Source organism: Hippoglossus hippoglossus, chromosome 3, assembly GCF_009819705.1.
Source record: "Hippoglossus hippoglossus isolate fHipHip1 chromosome 3, fHipHip1.pri, whole genome shotgun sequence".
Classification (NCBI taxonomy): Eukaryota; Metazoa; Chordata; class Actinopteri; order Pleuronectiformes; family Pleuronectidae; genus Hippoglossus; species Hippoglossus hippoglossus.
Window position 1 is genome coordinate 23,871,367 of NC_047153.1, and position 21,273 is coordinate 23,892,639.

Below are 21,273 nucleotides of genomic sequence, written 5' to 3' on the forward strand. Positions count from 1 at the left end.
TTACCCTCTTTGATGGCGTAAAAAGTTTTTTTTTTCGTTATATTTAATTTGAAATAAAGTTGATTTCTTCCAATTAAATCCTGTAAAAACCTCTGATTTATTATTTTGTTCATGTGTATCTTTAAAAAATGGTGGTTGCTAAGGTAACAAACCACCTGCAGAATCCACCTAGGCTGCATCTGACAAATAGAAAAAACAATGATAAATCTTGCTTTCGAGCTGTCAATCAAGTCTTTCTCCTCTGTCCTGCAGGTCAATCCACTGCCTGTTGAGCCTCGGTGCCCGATGCTGTGGTCTTCCCTCACTGATCGCAGCGGAGTTTGCCTTGTTCTGCCACTCGATCTGGGCGACTGAGAAGCACCACTGAGGTGTTTGTGTGGCCTTGTCTGCGCTGATGAGCTGTGCTTTCTCTTTTTATCCAGCGCAGGATTGATGGAGTGGCAGGGTGACATGTAAGAGAGTGTTGCGGCGTGTTGCGTTCCCCGCCTGGGCAGCAGGGGGACAGGGGGCCCTTCTCTACGACTACCTCCGCTGTCACATTGATGAAGGACAGATTGGCTCCGGTCTGATCTGAGTGCTTCATCATGGTGATGTATGGAGCAACAGGCCCGGCTGCAGCTCTGGGACGACTGTGTGTGTGGTTGTGTGTGTGTGTACACCTCTGTGGCTCGTTGGCTAAATGTTTTTCCTCTGTTAAGTGCCTCTGCTGCTCTCTGTTTTTCTCCGCTGGATCTACATCACAGCGCAGGTGGTTTGTATTATTCCCTAAATTCCTCTCATGACTTCATGGAGAATCACTCGCCAAGGTGGAGTTGTTTATTCCCACTCCCTCACATTGGAATACACAACATGAAAGACGAAGGACTGAATACAATGTAATACTGTTTGTGGTGGAAGAAGTATTCAGATCCTTAATTTAGGCAATGTAAAAATAATCTTTTAAAAGGTAAAGTCCTGCATGAAAAATCCTGCTTAAATAAGAGAATATAGGTATTAGCAGCAAAATGTAGTTAAAGTCTATAGGTGAAATTCCCACTAATCTTTATTGAAAAGAAACAATGTGAGAAGTTTAGAGTGAAGAAAAAATCTCTTTTTGTGAATAACTCTTCTGAAATATAATCGTGACTTAACAACAAGACATCAGAAGCCGAAAAGGTTGAAAACTTCAGGTTTAATTTTGAATAATGTGTAGTATTTTAAAAGCTTGTTATATTATATTATTATATTAGTCTATATTATAATATTACGGTCCATTATGTACATTTCAATCTTCAAGGTAGGTGGTCACTTAAGTTGTCAAATGACTGTAGTGTAAGTATGTATATTTCCTCCTGAAATGTTAATTCAGAGGTTGAGTTTAAGCTAAAAGTTGCATAAAATGGATATAAGTACAAGTATCTCAAATTTGTACTTTTGTACTCAAAATTGCATTTGTTGTACTTGTGGTTGTTAATTGTATTTGCAGTTAAGAAGTTCAGTACTGTACTGTGAATGTACAAAGTTACTTTACTCCACTGAATAATGTCAAACTTTTCATCCAAACTACTTTCTGTAGACTGACACAAAAAGTTATTTAAGTTATATTTTTAACTGTAAATAGAAAATGATGATATAATAACAAATCAGAAATAGATACTATTTTGTCACAAAAGGAGATATTTAAAAAAAAATGTATGTTGACTATCAGAGTGAGGTTCTGTATAAAAACAAGTATATGTTCTACATATTGTTACTTTAAGTGAGTAAATAGAACATTATAACCTGAAATAAACACAGGTTGCTGCAATTAGGGTAGAGTAAAGCACTGAGAAGTCTCATGTTATCTCGTTGTGACCAAGTATCACAAGGTCTAACAGTTTCCTGCCTTGGGCAAGACAGCAACAGTAGCTTGGACGAAAATAATTTCATACTAAAATGAGCTCTCTGTGCCAGTGTACATTTAAAGGTTGTCACATATCCATCTCCTCCTGCTCAGAACCTCTTCAACAACCAGTCCAGTCACAAACACTCTGTTCCCGACAGCAATGTATCTGCCCCTAGAACAACAACACCCCCACCCCTTTCCCTCCATGGCCTTTCTCTGTGGGCAGGGTGTGGCCCTGTGTGTGTTCCCCTGGGTTGGGGTCCAAGACTGAAATCAGAGCAGAGGCTCATTGTCTGGCGGCTAAGACGAGGATTATTATCCTAACCTTCTCATACCTTCACGCAACAATGAGAGAGGACAGAATGAGTAAGTTGTTTAGAAAAATCTCCCCTTTCGCTGAAAAAACACCTCCATCTGCTCCTTGTGTCCTCATCTACATCGACTCAATGAGCCGGACCCCTCCACTGTGCGTGCATATGTGTGCGTTAACAATCTTGTGTATGTGTGTGTCTTAAAGGGGCCAGCATGAGAGGAAAAAACAGCCGCACACCACGACGAACGCCACCTTAACCGAGAGAGGCCGTACAGTGAGACAAAAGGGAGCGTCGCCTGCAGGAAACCTGGAAGCTCCAGCTCCTCTTACTGTTAGCGATTCGTCTGACACGAGGACTCCAGCTCACCTCAACATCAGAGGAGCGGCCTAATAAAAGCCCAAACAATAAAACCTCCTCTCAGACCATGTTAGTCAGATGTGCTCACATCCCATAACCAGTCTCACTGGTAAACAGAGTGGGGAAATGTTGTGTTAGTTGATGCGGCCAATTAATTATATTGCAAGTCATTTAAAAATCTATAAAAGAAGTATAAACCGGTTTAGGCTGTTTGAGAAATTGTAAGTATGGTATTAAAAAATGCAATACGTGTATTTCAATCGCCTTGAGCAGTGTTATATTGGAGTCTTTTTTAAAAAAGGAGCTGTGTCTTAAAAAGGAGTAAAGCGTAAATTATGCATATCATTTCCCCCCCCTTTCCATTTCTCTTCTTCATTTTTTCGCAGCAAAACATGGCCGCAGTCCACACGTGCTTTGTCCCGCTCGCTCTCGCTCTCCTCCCTGGAGGTGGTCTCTCGCACTGGCAGGCGGGAGGTGGAGGTGTCAGAGCGCAGTAGCCTGCCTGGGAGAGGCTCTCTGTGGATGCTGCAAGGGGCGAGTCTCCTGTATGTGTCGGCCTGTTCGTGGCTGTGGGCGCTCGAGTGTGTTACATTGAGCCTGCGGTGTGGGGCTGTTATGTTGCCCCCCTGTCCTTCCTCTCACAGACCTCTCCGTGTAACACAACTGTAAAACTAGCTTTCTTGAAGTTGTTTTTTAACGTCTCACAGCTTTACTGCAGCCCGTGGTCAACACTGCTGTAAGGATGGATATTGTTAATGTCAGTCAGACGGCCTGTTTGAAAATGCTATAACACGCCACAATGCAAGGGTAATATATTCTATTATAACAAAATATATTTACTTACTTAATATTATACCTACACCACAAAGAACAGAGCGGGATCAGATTCCACATTATGCTACGGCCACATGTGCAACTTGCAAGCTGTGACTTTCTACACACACACACTCTGCACACCTGCCATTAGCTCTCGTGATCTCCTGACAAACCGACTGTAACTCCATCAGCGCGGCCATTATCTCAGTTAGTGACAACAAGCTATTAACTTTACAGCTGGAAAACGCTGTATAAAGGGCCACAAATCATGGCAACTGTCTGAAAGCAAATAAAGTTTGGAGGTGGAATTGCAGGTTATAGACACTGAGGGGGAAACAAAATGAGTGTCTCTATACCAGCCTTTATTCTGGGCAATGACCTGAAAATAAAATCCACAGACTGACACAGAATTTCGGAGAGCGAGAGAGAGAACAAGTGATGGCTCATTGGAACAAGCTAACGCTGCACAGACGCCATCACAGCCCTGGCTGTACGGTACAAGAGCCAGCCGGGTGATTGTGAATGGATGTGAGGGGAAAATGGTGATGATGAGGTGAAAAGATTTGTAAACAAAACCAACTCATAGTAAAGTTCCTCTGTGTAACCCTAACCCTAACCCTAAGGTGGACAACCGCACAGATGAGTGACCACACCAACACTGTCAAATTAAAGTGAAACACACGTCCGACTACAGTGTCAGGCGAGTAGACACAAGGGTTTCATTCTAAAATCACGAGCAGTCGTATGTTTCTAAAAGACTTATCTTCAATTCTTGATGGAGGAAAGATCTTATCCTTATTATGCGTATGTGTTACAGGAGCTATTACCTCCGACATGCAGGTTATGTTTTCATTGCCATGTGTTTGTCAGCATGATTACTCAAAAACAACTAAATTAATTTCCATGAAATTTTGAAGAGGGGTGGGGCATGATCCAAGGAAGAAGCCATTCAATTTTCTTTTCCAGATCTGGATAATATTGCGGCTCCAGGTATATTTTTCCATTTCTTTAATTTGACGAGTTTCAACAATAGCATAGGCTGAAGTATGCACTCTTCAAGGGCCCTTCTAGTTAAACCCTGTAACCTGCATATGTATGTATTCATCAGCTTAGCTTTCCTGGGTACTAACTACTGTATGTGTGTGTTTGTTCTGAAATGATCCTGCTCTTAGTTTCATTTCAACAATCTCAACATTCAGGACATTTCTCTGTGTGCCTCAAGCACAACTATCCATTTTTGATAGTTGTGCTGCATCAAGCAACTTTATACATCCAATGTCTGTGTCACCATGTGGCCTCTGGTTGGAAACTGATATTATCAAAGTTAAACCTAACATTATGTCACATTAATACAATCTTCAGTTCATCACAGCCTCAATACATTCAGAACAATGAGACCTTAAATGACTTTAACACCAACGAAACATCTCACTTACAACTGTAAAATGCATCGATAACTGTGTGATGTGATATTTTGTTGTTGTCGTGCTATAGCTCAATATTTTCCAAATAATTATGAAACTATTTTCCAAATTGTCTCCAAATTGCTTATAGGCAACTAATCAAGCAACGTGTTACCAACCTTTCCCTACTATAGAAACAGGAAATGCTGTGTGGTGCGTTACCTGGACAGAGTTGAGCCTGCAGTAGCCATTGAGGGGGAAGCGAATGACGTGCGTCGGGTCCTGGTTCCAGCCGGCGTTGACTGAGTTACACATAACATCTCCAGTCTCGGGGAAGATCTCCTCGATGAGGACCTTCTCCCCGCTCAGGGCGATCCTTTCGCCCAGGTCGGGTGTGACACGAACCACCAAGCAGTCGCAGGGCTGCATCGTCCGCCGTTGCTCACGCTCCTGCTTCCAGCGCTCCAGCTCTTTAATCATGGGCATTAGCTGGTAATAGCGCGCCTCCTCGTACAGCAAGTGGAAGTCCTGCAACCGAGAGAGCAGAGTTTGCATGTGTGCCCGTTCCTCTCGGCTAAATGTGTGAGTAACAATTCATTACATCTCATCACCAAGGTTATCAGGACAAAACTCGACACATATTGTGTAACATTAAGATGACAGTGGAAGGTATATTTGCAGGGACTCCTGACGACTTCCCCACAGCAACGAATGACAAAGTGTCCTTGAATAAGACACTTAACCTCTAATTATTCCCGAAGAGCTGTTGTTGCTGCATCTGCTCCTTGACCCTTCTTCTCTGAAGCATCAACTGTGCGACACAGACGGAGAAGTGTCCTGCAATACTTGCAGAATATATTTAGGAATAATATATTTACCGTATCTATGCTTTAGAAACCACTAGTGTCCTTTGTCCTTGCTGCCTGTTATAAGCAAGGCACCATGTTATTGAACCGTGCACTCAATACACTGACTTCTCATTAGTTGCTTTCAGACATGCACATTCTCCGGAGGGGCTGAATGTGAGAATGTAAATGTCCAAGACAGATGTCAGCAGACTTTTTCCAGAGTTTTTCCTGCCAACCCCTGGAAAAAACATGTGATCTCTCAGTGTTACTTATGTCATTATGTCCTGCCTCTGCCACCTGCACCACCCCTTACCTGAACGCTCTGGAGATTTCTGTGTTGTTGTGAACGCATCGGAGCGGAGGATCTCCTGCTACGTTGTGCATGAAAAATCCGGAGAAAGTCGGGACCCAATTGTGTGTCTGAAAACGGCTATAATGTCAGCAGTGTAGTAGTTTACACTGCCTTGCTCTTGTTGTTAGTTCATCTCCATAAGGAAGAGACAACAACAACAAATTGCAAATGTGAAATTGACCTTTCTTTGTCCTTGTGAAGTTAAAGCTATTTAATAGCAGCAGAATCTCTCACTTGTTTCCATGGAATACTTCTTCTGGAGAGAAGAACAATAAACCAAGCTCGGCGATGGCCTCTGACCAGCAGGACAACGCTCTCAATAAACAAAGCGTAGCCATGCTGCAGTGCTCCTCCACAGTAGCTCTTGGCAGCGCTGCTCTTGCCTTTAGCATGTTTTAGCGAGCGCACTCCAGAAAAGGCCGTCAGTGGGGCTCCAGTGAAGTGGGATGGTGCATTCCTGTGTGCAGACAGTCTGCAGCAGATTGCCGGCCTCTCCCTCCCGGGCAGGGCTTGCTGGGGGCCATTTGCCCCTGTGCTCTTGCCTCTAATTTCCCATAAGACCAGATGGCACCATCATTCACCGCTACCATAGAAAAAATGGGGGAGGCTGAGGTTCGCCATTGGAGGCAGACGGGAGGTGAGGGAAAAGAAGGGAACATGAGGACAATTATAAGCTGAGGATGATTTTAATGTATTCCTCACATAGAGGGAGTTTTATGTTAATGAGGCTTGTGGCCCTATGTTAAGCTCCTATTAGAACAAGATTTAATTAGGTTACACCTAAATGCTGCAAATCTTTCAGCTAAACAATTAGTAATTAATAAATCTCTGTTCTGATTAGTGTTGCACAGTGACAAAGAATGACAGCTTAATTCATTCATAGTTTAAGACCTGCCATCGCTGCCATTCTTACTCTACCTTGGCTCCTGGCAATAGATCATTTCAGTGTAGGGACATTGTAAAATCACGGCAAAAAAAACTGATTCCACATTTGTTTAGCAGCTCATCTCATATTCTTAACACACTCACAGTGAGACTGTTTGTGGTGAATAAACAACAAAAGCTTTATACAGTCTGCATCATTGCTGGCCGTGCCATGGCCGCCAGGGAGCCCTCATCTAAAAAAAAAAAAAAAACTTAAAACTTTCCCCCCTCTCCTTTCTGTACCACTGTGTAGAAACAGAGCAGAGCAGCAGACCTCATATTCATTAACCCTGCTGCCTCCGTTATGATCTTCAGCCTTGAAGAGCGGCCCGCACTGGTTTGACTCCCTTCATCTTAACGGTGCCTTCATCTGAGGCGCGTGGACGACACCCAAATACAACTCCATCTGGACAGAGTGTTGACGCAACACATCTTAAGCTGATGGTCTAATATTTAAGATTTCAGAATGTGAAAGAGGAGGAGGGTGGGTTTGTCCTTTTTTCCCTTTTTCTCTCCCTTCCTCCCTGTCTCTTTCTCTCCTGGCCTTCTTGCTGCAGCTGACAAAACTCATACTGAGACACTCCCCTGCAGGCGGCTCTCTGTATCAAAGTGTAGCTCCTCATCCTTCACAGGTCTGAAGCCATGGATGGATATGTTTTTAACAGGGGTCTGTCTGCGAGGCACTTTAGTCATCCTGAGCAGTGCAGAAAACAACAGAGTAATCCTAAGCGCCGAGGTGAGGATGAGAGGGAGACGGGGCCAACAACTCCGTCCTGGCTGCTGGAGCCGCTGCTGCTGCTACCGCTGCCAGCTCTACCAGACAATTCATCCCCCAATCCCGTGTCCAGACAGCCCGTTTGAGCTTCAAAATAATGATCCGACCTGATCGCCCACTGGCAAGGCAACATCTCAGGAAAGGACAGAGGGAGAGACAGAGAGAGACCGAGAGAGAGAGAGAGAGAGAGAGAGAGAGAGAGAGAGAGAGAGAGAGAGAGAGAGAGAGAGAGAGAGAGGCAGACAGCGAGAAGAAGAAGAAAATGATGGAAACTGTCACTGCCAGGGAGTCGGAGGACTGATAAAGACCTACCGTATGTTCTGGACAAAAAAAAAGTGAGCAAACCCACACAGGTAGAGGTTCACAGGTTTTTGATTGAACTTGCCAATGATGGAAAAATCCCGCCAATGCTTATTTAATGGTCGAAAAAAGAAAAACTATTATTTTTAGCCTTTCATACCTGAAAAAAGAAAGCGTTATTGATTTAAAGTGCAATTCAAAACGCCTGAATAAAGTGATGCAGAAACCGCCAAGTCGTAATGGTTTATAACCGTGCCCTCAATGTGACTGAGCATTGCTTACACTCTTGTGATTAATTGTTGTTTGAATAATGAGATGAGGAAGGATATTAATAGTGAATATTTTGTTCCACTGATGTAGGCTGAAACATTTCTTCTCCTTTTCTGCTCAGACTTTCACATTGATTTAGCAAAACACACAGCGCTGCGGCTGCCAGCAGCAGAACAGACCCAGCCCTCGGGCGACGGCAAGCCTGATTGTGTTCAGATAAGGACATGCTCAATTCCGCCTCTCACTATTTGCATTTTTTTTTCTTTCCGGGCTCCACGCAAATTGAAAGGTATGCAGATCAACACAGGCTTATGTGAGGGGATCGTGATGAGTTGAAACAATGAAGTCCAACGCATTCTCTTCAACCGTGGCGCCTGATTGGACTGTCAAGATTTCACAGAGAGGAAGAGGGGGGGGGGGGGGGGGGGGGGGGGGGGGGGAAGCATGAATAAGAAGGGAAAAAACTAATCGGTTGTGAGTCAGGCCATCTTTTGCCAAAATATGCAGGGCTTTCATGTCATGTTCTGTTGTCTGAGGTTTGGCTCTCGTAGAGAATGATGAACAAGCGCCAGCCCGGTGGAAAGGTCACGCAAGTTAAGGTGGAGTAGAAGTGAAGCGTAGAATACTAGGAAACAGTATCACTGAATAAAACCTTGAACAGGAAGGAGCTGTAGGCAGAATATATAAAAATTCTGACAAAGCCACATATGGCTGTGTGGATTCTTGTGAGGTCAGACTACCTCACTAGTAACACCATCAGTTTGGTTTGAAGCTGCATTTTGACATTTGGTCCAATCACTACGTGTAACGTAGAAGGAGTCGCTCGTGTGAACTCCACAGCTCGACAGGACATTTTAGAGTCTTTTAGCTCATTGTTTTGGGTTTTCTGGCCTCAACTTTACTTTTTTTTAGCAAAAACATGTTATCTTGAACCAAACAGCCAGTAAACAAAGTTAGAGACTAGCGGGTGAGTTTAGTGCAGAATTTAGAAAGAGATGTTGGATTGACTGGATTTATATTTGACAGATTTCCACAAGCATTGACATGAATACATATGTGTGATGGATGTCTAAATGAGCAACTGTTTGCTAACATGTTTTCCTTCAACATCAACTTTCACTTATACTATATACTTATAATCTATAATAGTCAATTTAGGATTTTAGTTTTTAATTTGGGAGATAAATGGGCCAATTATATGTCCAACAATTCCTGATTCAGTGTGATGCACATTTAAGTAATTCTTTGTTTTCTGTTAGCTCTATAGCTTTAAGCAAAGACACACATCATTGCATATGGTTTGAAATTGGTTCCTTGTTACATTGTGTTCATCTAAAAAAAAAATCTTAACAAATGATCATATTTATTGTTAGTATTGCCTTTTTTAAGACCACTGACAGGACAGGGACTCAAAGGGGGTCGATCCGATTTCATTTTGGGCCAGTGCCCCCACTGGCCCCACCCTTGTTCTGCCCCTGGCTATAAAACATGTTTATTTACAGAAAATGTTTTTTTAAATTGTGGCAGTAACAAAGATTTTTGATACCAAGCCTGACAGCATTTGTTTTGATAAAGCATGGAAACATTGGGTGCAGAGCCTGCTTGTATTACTGCACCAACATTCCACAGTGTCCCTTCCCATTGAGGCCTTGACTGTTAGGGGCACCTCCTGTCTGTGGGGGAGTCGGTCATCAGAGCAGAGGGCCGTCAGAGCGGTTTCACCTGTGCTCTCCTCTACGTAAACCACTCTGAGTGTAAAACAACAGCTCAGGGGTTCGAAGCACACACACACACACATCATCGGGCCTTGCTCCAGCTAGCTGGTTAGCATCTCCACAGTGAAAACTCCCAATGAGTCGCCTGCATGTCTTCTTTCCAGCAGAGGTTTGTAATTACTGCGTATGCTTGTATTGCAGGTATACTAAGTGTTAAATGGAGGGGAGGGGAGTCTAAGTTAGGCATTGTGAAAACAGTTCTCTGTTGTGGTCTCAGGTCTATTTTGATGACTTTCGACCCCCGAGGCAGCAGGAAAACATTTAAAATACAAACATATCCACACTTAAGTGTTTTATCTTTAGGAAAATCATGAATTCCACACAACACTAAGGCATGTCTGGGCAGATGGCTTTACATACTCTCAGCTTTTTATGTTGTTATGTTGTTCAAATGGAGAGAGCCGATGGTGCAGACAAGTACACTCGATACAGTATGTTGTGGTGCAGATATTTACCTTGAAGTCATCTGGAAGGAGCAATTTGCTGGTCCTGAGGAAACTGAGAATGTAGCGGAATATCTCGCCGTCCCGATCTATGAAGTAGTGCTGCTTCAAGCTGTCCAACACGATGGGCTCAGTGCCATTGAACAGACGACTGATTCTGAAAATTGAAATTGACACACAAACACGCACGCATGCAGGCAGCCACACACACACACACACACAAACACACACACAGAGGAATGAGCCAGCTCCCTTCAAATGCATGAAACAATTACCCTCCATTTATTTTTCAATTTTATTAGCACTAAGCTTGAAATGCATTAGCATCCCAGGTTGAAACAAGGGGCTTAAGGCACAGTTCCTCCATTCCAGACTTGTTTGAAGTGTCCCTTCTGCAGGAAGATTACAACAACACACACGCTCGCTGCTTGTACTTACAGAAATTAATGGCATGAATGTAGCATTACAGCTCTATTATTCCATCTGTCAGAGGGGTGGAAATGAGAGAGAGACGTGGTGTGGTGGAGGGCCACATACGAATGCAAGACGGACGTCTGGAAAAAGATATTTCACTTTCGTTTTGGTTTTGTTATGACTATTTGAATCATTTGAACAGAAGACTGTGCAACTGTGTTTAATACAGAGTTCCAGTTTGTGGATAGATAAATGGGATAGGAAGATAAATTCATAACATCTGCATTGTCTATTCAGAATGATATTTAACTTTAAGAGTTTGTATATAATGTGGAGAAATCCTTAATCCTAATCTCTGATACATATTTCGGTGACTTTACTGTTAAATACATTTACTTGTTGGTCTAAAAAGGTTAATATCTATTGTCAGGACTCATTTTAGGAAAATAAACCGATTAGAATATTCATAATGTTCTCTTTGGTTTCCCCAAATTATATATATAGATTAGCCTGAATTATTTTTTGCAAGGCTCAAATAACGGATAAAAGGCTAAAAGACATAAATTCAGAGTTTTGAAAGTTTTTAAAATAAGATGAAAAATATAAATGACATCAATAATATTTCCCTATTAAGAAACAGATTCATGAATTATAACAGTAATTAGTTGTATGCGTTTAGGTTTTCACTAAGTATGGACAGGACTTCGGTGTAATGATAAGACACTTGTTGCTGCCTATAGCGTCCCATGGTTAACTCCTTCCACTGAAAGATTAAGGGCTTAGTTGACGTTGGCTAGAGGGGCTCATCAAGGCTAAGAGTGGAAATTGTTGTTATCTTTAAACTTTCATCATCATGTTGTCGCCGTGCCTCCAGATACCCTTGGACAGATAGTCGTTTCCCCCCTGTCCCTCCTTTGCTGTTCTAATAATCTCATCATGGCACCTCCACTCTATCTGTTTGTTCGTTTCCAAATCCTAAATATCCCTCTTCCATCATAACAAATAGTGTTTTTTAAGCATGCTTTAAAATAAGTGCTTTTATTTTGTGAAAGCACTGCTGGAGCAAGTGGAATAATTTGCTTTAATTTTGTGACTCATTTTAAAACAAAGCTCACAGCTCCCTCAGCAGAGAAACCTGGAATGCCTGCGCAGTGCAAATAAGCCGCACTAGTGATTTACACAAGAAATCTGTTGCACGTACAACCTCCTTAACGGTTTCACTGCACATTTCCATCGTCTTTCTCCAAAACAGCTCTTGGCAGGGCGCTGCGTTGCTGTTATTATCATCATTTTGATGTAATCAGCTCTTTAATCACAGTAACAGCTTCGAGGTCGGCTGACAAAGTTGTCTGACAAAGAAAATTGTAAAACCTATTTGCAAACACGTCAACCGACACACACACATACTCCCAGCACTGCCTCAGCACTGGCATTGTCAAACTCTATTACAAGACAGTGGAAGGGGGCCGCAATGGGAATGTCAGTGAACAAACAGCAGGACTGGATTCACTCACACACTCATTTTACTGGATTTACAATCACAATCCCCCGCTTGTGTGAGTATGTGTTTAATGGTTGGATCAGGTATCTCCTGACCCCGATGTGTCGGCACAGCGAACTGAAGCTATCACATCAAATCCGCCCTGTTTCTTTCTCTTTGACTTGACTGGGTGAGGGAGCAAAGCAAAGATGCTTCTCCCTCCCTCCCTCTCTATCCCCTTGCTCCTGCCATCCGTTCTCTCTTTCACTCTCTCTTTCTCTCTCTCTCTGTCTCCATCCCTCTGCCTTACTCGCTTTCTCTCTGGAAATCGATGCAAAATGCTTTATAAAAAACCAATACTCATCTCCCTGTTTTGCCCGAGGTGTTCCTTTCTCATATGGTCTTGCAATTCTTCCAGCTAGAATTTCACCATACCCCTCCAGGCTAACTCTGTTTTTCATCTCCACTTTTTTAAAAAGCAATTAAAATGCTGCCTGTTTTTCTTTTTCTTTCCCTCTCCTCCACACCCATCACTCACTCCCTCTCTCTCTCTCTCTCTCTCCCACTCTCCCTCGCTCTCACTCTCTCACTCGCTCTCTCTCTCTCAGCCCCCAACCCCCCTGTTAAATCCCTGAATTGGAGGGGAGGTTGTCCTTAACAGGTAGGGAGAGAGAATATGGTGGCAATAGAGAAATTAAGACAGGATACACAAACAGACAAGGACGCCGACAGACAGAAAGGGGGGGAAAGAAAAATAGAAACAGAAGCAAAGAGGGAAAATGAAAGAGGCGGACAGAGAAACAAACAGATTACAAGAGGAAGACAGAGAGATGGAAAGAGTGTGAGAAAAAAAAGCTATGACAGAACTAAAGACAGAGAACGAGTCAGGGAGAGGGAGGGAGGTGGTGGGTGTAGGAGGTTATCAAGGACAGCTCAGATCTCTCACTCCAGCGGTGCGGAGTGAGGGCCGGCATGTGGGGCAGTAGGTGGGCAATATCTGGCAGGATGCTGGCTGCAGGAGCTACGGCCGACCAGCTGCTGAGAGCTGCCAGAGACGTGTCTGCAGGAGGTGGGAGGACGATTTAAGCGCAGATATCACTGATTCTGATAGAGCAGATGCTATAATGGATGTGTAACACTATTGGATGCCTAATGGACGCAAGACACCCTGCAGCTTCCTGCACAGTGAAACAAACACTAAGATGTTGATGAGTTTTTTAAGTCTGGCTCTAAAGGTCGTTCCACACTGACTTCTGAGGAGTGCAGGTCAAAAAAGGGCGAGTTTAAAACCAGATTACTATTGTCTCTGGCTCTGATTCGCCGATTCCAACTGTAAAATACCCAGTCAATACAAATGACAGAGTCAAGCATATAAATGTGTGTGTTTGTAATGTGTACAGAAGTTTTGCATTTGTAGAAATATTTGGTGCATGTGTGAAAAAGATCTGGGCATTTTGTAGCTATAGAAATATTGTGTGTATGTGTATTAGAATTTGTTCAGAAATATTTTTGGCAAAGTCTGATTCTCACACAGGAATGTCCTATCTGTGAATTTCACTTAATTTACTAGCTAAAAGCAAAATGCCAGAGCTGACCAGCCAATCAGAACGTTGCCCAATGTCCATCCAACAGGTGACGTCCAATAGGGAAGAAGTCCCTCCTCTACCCTGCCTCTGATTGGCTAATCCTTTCTAGGTGTCTGCTGAATGCTAGTATTAGCTTGGCTTTGATGCTAACTGATATCTCATCAGGTGGTTCATCAAATTTAATCTGCAGATGTTACTACAGCATGTAATGTATGTTCACAAGGAAATAGATCTTAATATTTCCTCTAAAATATATTTACATAACATGGCTTAATAGGCTGTTAACAGTTGCAAAGCCAGTCTTATCCAACAGCTTAGTTTTATTTTAGATGGCCATATGTTATCGCTATACAGCCTGTGTAAAATCCTTTTTTAAAAAGCCACTTGAGGGCATGCTCAGATTAGCTGAGAGGTTTAACAATGACGTGATAAAATAAAAGGAAAAATCTGTTTTGTGAAACTTACAGATAGTGGAGAAAGAAACCAGTAAAGGAGGATAAAGCCATGTAGAGATCCATCATGTCTGGACACAGAGGACTCATCTTTAAAGAGAAAAGTGTCCAGTGGTCCTTCGTTTCACTGTGTCTGGAACATTTGCCCTAATTTCCTCAGCTTCTGTTCAAGTGACTGCTGCGACTGTCCTCTGTGAGAGATCCGCAGAGTGTAGCATCAATGTTTCATGACCCTTGTCCCTTAATATGGCCGGGCACAAAAGAAGATGAATAACCACACATTAGTTACTAGACTAACTTTCTCTTGGCACGCTGCATTATTTAGGGGCCAATCTATTAAAAGTAATCATCAACTTTAAACTCTTTAACCCTGCTCTTTTAGTCGTCACAGAGTTCAGTTCATGCCCACAGCTCGACCGGACATGGCCGAACGCGGCGTATACGGCTGTGCCAGTGTAATTGTTTTGCTTTCTGCTGTCGGCCATTATCCTAATTCACACAAAAGGGCCCCTCCTTCCACTGGCTCCAGTGGAAAGTGGAGCCCTGAGGCCAACTGTACACTGAGGAGGCTGGGAGAGAGAGAAACAGTGAGTGTATGCATGTAAGAGAGAGAAAGAGAGAGAGTGAGTGTGTGTGTGTGTATGTGTGTGTGAATGTGTGTTTGTGTGTGTGTGTGTGTGTGTGTGTGTGTGTGTGTGTGTGTGTGTGTGTGAGAGAGATCCAGAGTGAGAAAGACACAGAAAGAGAGAGAACGGGGGGGCAAAGGAGCATGTGTGAAAGAGAGACAGAGAGAGAGAGAGAGAGAGAGAGAGAGAGAGAGCTCCATCCAACACTCACACTGGTATCCGGTCTTTACTCTCACTGTACTAACACTGTTTGGGTGCTCTGACATGACTCTGCCCCATTTACACGGTGCCCTGCGCATGTCCTCCTATGAATCACTTCTCTAAAGTGTATAGCTGCATCAGAGCATAAAAACAAGTACAACACAGATACGAAAATATCTAAGTAAATATTAAAAGCTAATGATCAGATCCAAATAATATAAGCACATTTAAAAGAAAAGCGCTGTAAAAATCTGATGAATAACTTGTGCCCTCTGGCCACTGGATTGAACACAATATGACACTGAAACTAAGCATCTTAATAACGAACACAATCATAAAGCCTTGTCTGGGACGAGCTTTATTTTTCTCATGACATGTTAGAGTCAGGAATAAAAGGAGAGTTGTCAGGGATTTCCTGTCAACGGACTCTGTGAATATCAAGACTTTATTACCAAGGGATTATGTGGATTGTTTCCTGTAGCCAATTTGGCAGATTTTCTAACAACCCGGTGTATGTTTACATTGGCCCACATGGGACTCTGTCAGCTGACGCACAATCGAAGACTGTATCATGTAATGAATGACACACTGTATTATGGGGGGAAAGCAGGGGGCCTGAAAACATCCTGTAGTTTCAAAAGGGAAAAATTCAAACAGCAGAAGAGAAGAGATGTTTTCTGCAGTGTTTGCTTTCAGAGCTTCCTCTGGTGCTGTCACCTTGTTTGTGGATGGAGCTAAATACGTGAATAAAGTGGGAGAGTGGATTACTAACAGTTCTTACACAATCTGAATCCTTATGACTAAATCTATCAGTGGAAGGGCATCAAAAATAAAAGCCCTGTTTGTTTTATGTATGAGGGAATCTAACTCACATGCCTGAGAGCAAACAAGCCCTTTCTGTTACTGTTCACACAAATATTCAACAAATAGAAAGTCACTCTTTTAGTTGGTAACGATTTAAAATGTGACCGCAATATCATCCCCAGTTCTGGGTTGTTTGGAAAATTACAGCGACGATTATGTTGTCCCATAAAATAGGAATATACAGCCTTAAAGTTATACACGTTTTGTTATCGTACAGTTATTTCTTATATCTTGTAAAAAAATCCTCTGTCTGAACACTTATAGGAACTAGAAAGCAGATGATGGTAAATGCTGGTCCCCAAACAGCCAAGAAAATCAATATGTTATGAGACAAAGAGCCAGATATTAATCAGATCTGAAGTCGACCAACGTCAGCTTTGATGAGGGATCCGGACATGTGGGCCTACTCTATGCCAAGGATCCTTATATCACCCTAATCCACAGACTGTTTGCAGGTGTGTGTGTGTGTGTGTGTGTGTGTGTGTGTGTGTGTGTGTGTGTGTGTGTGTGTGTGTGTGTGTGTGTGTGTGTGTGTGTGTGTGTGTGTGTGTGAGAGAGAGAGAGAGAGAGAGAGAGTGTGTATGCCTTTGAAATCAACAATAAACCACGTGAAAGTAGTTGTCAGCTTGGCAGCAGCTGAGTTTTCGAGCACAACTACCGTGTGAGAGGAGATAAAAATTAAAAAGCCTTGGAGGTATTTATTAGACAATTAAAAACAATCACTGGGCGAAACAAAAAAAAAACAATCAAATGCGTTTTAAAGCTAAAAGAGGATAATAAATAATGAAGGCATGAGAAATGAACAGATATTATAGAAGGTTTTGAGGGAAAGAAGTTCTATTTATGCCAGTCAGCTAAATGACTTGTTAACATCAAAAATCCAATTAGTCTTAATTGAGACAAACAACAGTCAAATGATATAATAATTGATTCCATGTTTGAAATGCAATATTAAGTAATTAAATAGAAATAAAAGAAGAAACGCTATTTCTCTATTATTAAAAGAAATATATATATTATATGGTTGAATAAGACACTTCGAATCTCTAGATTTATGACGTTTAAAACCAAAGAAACAAGATACCAGTCATCTCCTTCCCTCCGATAAATAGAGATAAATGGTATTGATTAATAAACTAACTCCGGCTATGAGGTTACAAGCAGGGACGGGTCTTACCTGGAGTCTGGGTACTTGGTGAGGGTCGCCAGGCTGCTGGTGTACATGTGTCCCCCGACGTCAATGTGCACCGGGGCGTTCGCCTTGGTCAGCTGAGCCGGCAGAGGGATACCCTGAGTGGCCAGAGGAGAGACCGGGGACCGGGTCAGAGACAACCGTGACATGCTTCTTCCCTCCTGAAAGCAAGTGTAGAAAAAAGCCATGGGAATAAAGGTGCAGACGGAAAAAAAAAAACCCCGACCAGAGTGATCCTACACAGGGGAGCAGATAATATGCCCTCTGAATGGTATCAGATCACTTCCAGGACTGTCTGGTCGCGTTTAGCCTGGAAATTATTGCCACCGCTCTAATTAAGTATGTTTGCATCTTTTTCATGCGGCACCGGAGGCGAGGATAGGAGGATGCCTTATTAGAAAAAAAAAACAGGCTGGGAGAGAGATAGAGCGAGATAGACAGACAGAGGAAGAGAAACAGAGAGAGAGAGAGGGAGATGGAGGGGGGGTGCTAGGTGTCAGCCTCCAGGGGAATAAAACAAACTGCTGCTGCAATATTCTAATTAAAGGTCGCCTTATGTGTTAGACGTGATGCGCCCAGACACACCAAGCACCAATCTAAGAGCGAGGGAGGAAAACACGGCGGGGAGAGGAGGGAGGGAGAGAGGGAGTAACTTTTTCCTTTTAACACACACACACACACACACACACGTTCAACACATCAAAGATTGAGGTGATCGCCTGTCATGTACCGACACACACTTGTGACTTGTGCTGTCACGCTGCTGTGGCACACGGAGGGAGAACTTCATAAACCCACGCGTGCGTCAAAGCGCATCATCCACACTCACAGGCCAAACACACTCCGCATGTGAGGCTCAGTGTGAGCAGATATGTTTGGAATAAAATAAGTGTAAGTGGAGATTACCCGGAGCGCGCCGGTGCACGCAGAGGTCAGTGCGGAGCTGGGTTTGATCATCTGATAAAATGTTATAGAAAAATATTTGTAATTCGCTTCGATACGCCGCCATTTGACTCCTGTGCTGCTGCTGGACGAGCCGAGGATCCGTTTATCTCCAACTTACTCGCGCATGATGTATTTGCCAACAGCTGCAGGTGAACCACCCAACCTCAGTGTGGCCACTTCATAATGGGACTGAGTGTAAATAAAGTCCGAGTGGTTATGGTTATATTTAGGGACCTGGGGACGCAGAACAAATTCAGGTTGTTATGGAACTTTATCAGTTGTTATTTTTCTATATTTCCCTGCTGATGAAAGGTCACAGTCTGCCCACTTTACGCGTCGTTACGCATCAGTTACCCTGCAGCCTCTGGTGGAAACGCAGACCTTTCCTGGTGCACTCATATGACAAGAGTTCAAATGATACTTGGAGCTCCACACTTGGTTTGAACAGATCCTAATAACGGACTAATAAAGCATCAGCATCAATTTGTTGTTGAACTCTTTCACTGTCACGACCCTGAAACTGGAGGCCGTGTGGCTGCTCACCCCCGCGGCCCTGGGAGAGAAGCGCCACCGGGCAGAGTGGGAGAGACTGGAGCTTTGTCTTCCTTTTTCCAGGGTGGTGTCCGCATCACAGCAGTATCATGTTCCCTTAATACGATTATAGGAGGACGGGATTACATTTCAAATCCCAGGAAAAGAAAGAAAAGAAAGGGGAAAGAAAAGGACAGGAAAAAAAAAACTTGGAAAGACTTGAGAAGTTTGAGGTCCATACCAAGCGCTCTCTCTCTCTCTCTCTCTCTCTCTCTCTCTCTCTCTCTCTCTCTCAACCATTCAATCAATTAATCAATGAAATCACCATATAAATGGGCGCAATCTAAAAAATATATCTTCCTAAAATATATCGTCTAATTTATAATATAACTTATAATGGTCCTATAACTTTCAATCGTTTCGTCTTTCTTTAACCCTCACTATCTTCACACGCACGCACGCACGCACGCACGCACACACACACACACACACACACACACACACACACACCGTCTATGATAAATTCCTCCACAAAATCCCAGCAGCTGTAGAGGCATCAACTTTCACCTCAGAGCTGCTGCTGCTGCTGCTGCTTCGCTCCACTGACCCTGTTCACACACCGATGCCATTCGCCTCACATCATTCCGAATTAAAATATCCACATGAATCCAAAAGCATTTAAATGAGAAACGTTGCGATTCAACACCGCGCTCCACTGGGAAAAAAAACACGAGCCCGCGCCTCTGCCTTTAATTCTGCCCAAAAGCACAATATGGCGCCTTATTCCTGCTTTACAATTAAAAAAAAAAGGGCATCATCTCGACACGTGTAATTCACATGACCCGTTCGATTAAAAACCCGCACGTGTGAACTGTCCGGTGTGTGAGGAAAGAGGGGAAATCCCTTCTTCACAAATCCTGCTCAAAGTAAACCTTTACAGCGCTGCGCGTAAAAAAAACCATAAATCTGTCTGTAATGGTAAAATGTGTCACCGTACCGTTTCAAACATTGTAGGCAGTCCAGGAGAAATCCGTGCCGGCGTTCTGTCCCAGCTCCTGTCCGCTGTAACCCCCCGAAATGTCTTATATATTTTCTCCAAATGCCTCCCCCTCGATACCACTACGCCAACATCCAGCTCCGGCACGAACCTATTCTGCCGCACGGCAAAGCCAAGTGTTCGGAGCCGGAGTCTGTATCGTGCTCTAAACTGCTCTGAGAAGAAGAAGGAACACTGGAGGTCGTGTCCGGGATGGACTGCTCGGAGTCTCTGTGGCTTTAAAAGGCTCTATTGCCAGGCTGCCTCGACCTGTCCTCACCATGCTTCTTTGTACCAAAGCGCACAGGCAGCGTCCTTACCTTGTACATAGATGAGCCGATCTCCTTCCCCTTCTTATATGGATACGCGTAAAAAATGTGCGCTCCCGGTTGGAATCCTGCTCCGCGCTTCAGCTTGTCTGTCTGTCTGTCCCCCCCCCCCTAAATGAAGCTGCCCCTGTGGTTTGTTATGAGAAGAAGAAGAAGAAGAAAGCTCAATAATCCGTCTCTACATAACAGAGCAGAGCTAAAAAAGAAAAATCTCGCTCCGGGCTGCCCGAGCGCCTCTGGGCCAGGGATTAGGCTACAATTAGCTCAACTCCACTCTCTCGCCCAGGCAATTTTCTCAAGGAAGAGAACGTGATACCCTCTATTATGGCTGCACAGATATAATAACTTCTCTTATTTTGAAAGTAGACGCTTTCCCCTCTAACGGTGTGAAGTTGGGATTCCAGAGGGTGCAGAGGGAAACCTAACAGGCAACTGTCAGTCTCTCAATAGATTTCGAGCAGCAAAAAGCAGATCTCTCATTGTCACTTGGTCTGATGTAACAGCTCCGCGGGCAGTTCCAGCTAGCAGGCACACATTTCCATCTCCAGCAGCTCCTGCAGCGTGAATGTAAAGTTTAAAGCCAGGCGGGCTGCCATGGTCCTTCACTCAGGCAACGTGAAATCAAGGCGCAGGAACTTGTTGATAAAGTCTCTGTAGAAAAAAAGAGAATATGTTGAAAATGAAGAGATATCCTTGAACCAATATGTTTCATGCGGTGATTTCTCTCTCTCTTCCCCCCCGTGTCCCTGCTCTCCTCTCTTTCTCTCCCTCTCGTCTCTCCCTCTTGCCTTAATGTCTGGAGTTGGAACGCCAAATTTCCTGCAGGCCATTAAAATCAAATGACGTCTATGGACATGCATGCATGCTGCTGCAGAAAGCGCCCTCACAACCTGCCTGCAGCCAAATGCGCCATTTCAATTATAGCGCAGGGCTTAGATGGAGATATCTGCTCAGATCACCCCCCCTAAAACACACACACACAGACACAGACACACACACCTCCCCTCACTCTCCAATGGAAGCAGGCAGCCTCCAGACTTTTGGGGGAAAATAAGATTGTGGCAGATTTTAATTCTTTTTGTTATATTTCGACACAGAAAAGACCCAATCCAAGTGATGGGGCGCTAAAGTGTTGCGCCACTTTTGCACAGAGAGAGAAGAGGGGGGGAAACAGGA

The 21,273-nt window shown here is 43.6% G+C and overlaps 1 protein-coding gene across 5 annotated transcripts in view; it reads right to left on the reverse strand.

Annotated features, from left to right (window-relative positions):
* Positions 1-21,029, reverse strand: part of LOC117757260 (BTB/POZ domain-containing protein kctd15) — a 28,802-nt gene extending 7,773 nt beyond the window's left edge. Inside the window, exons 1-4 of one of the 5 annotated variants that reach the window (XM_034578259.1) lie at positions 20,089-21,029; positions 17,242-17,354; positions 10,454-10,598; positions 4,977-5,282 (exon numbers count right to left, since the gene is read on the reverse strand). In XM_034578259.1, coding sequence (XP_034434150.1) covers positions 4,977-5,282; positions 10,454-10,598; positions 17,242-17,354; positions 20,089-20,097 — 573 coding nt within the window. In that variant the 5' untranslated portion in view covers positions 20,098-21,029. Of the gene's footprint in view, positions 1-4,976; positions 5,283-10,453; positions 10,599-17,241; positions 17,460-19,729 lie in introns of those variants that run through there. The other 4 variants (XM_034578244.1, XM_034578235.1, XM_034578251.1 and 1 more) reach the window with 4 other exon arrangements.
* Between the last annotated feature and the right edge of the window lie 244 nt (positions 21,030-21,273).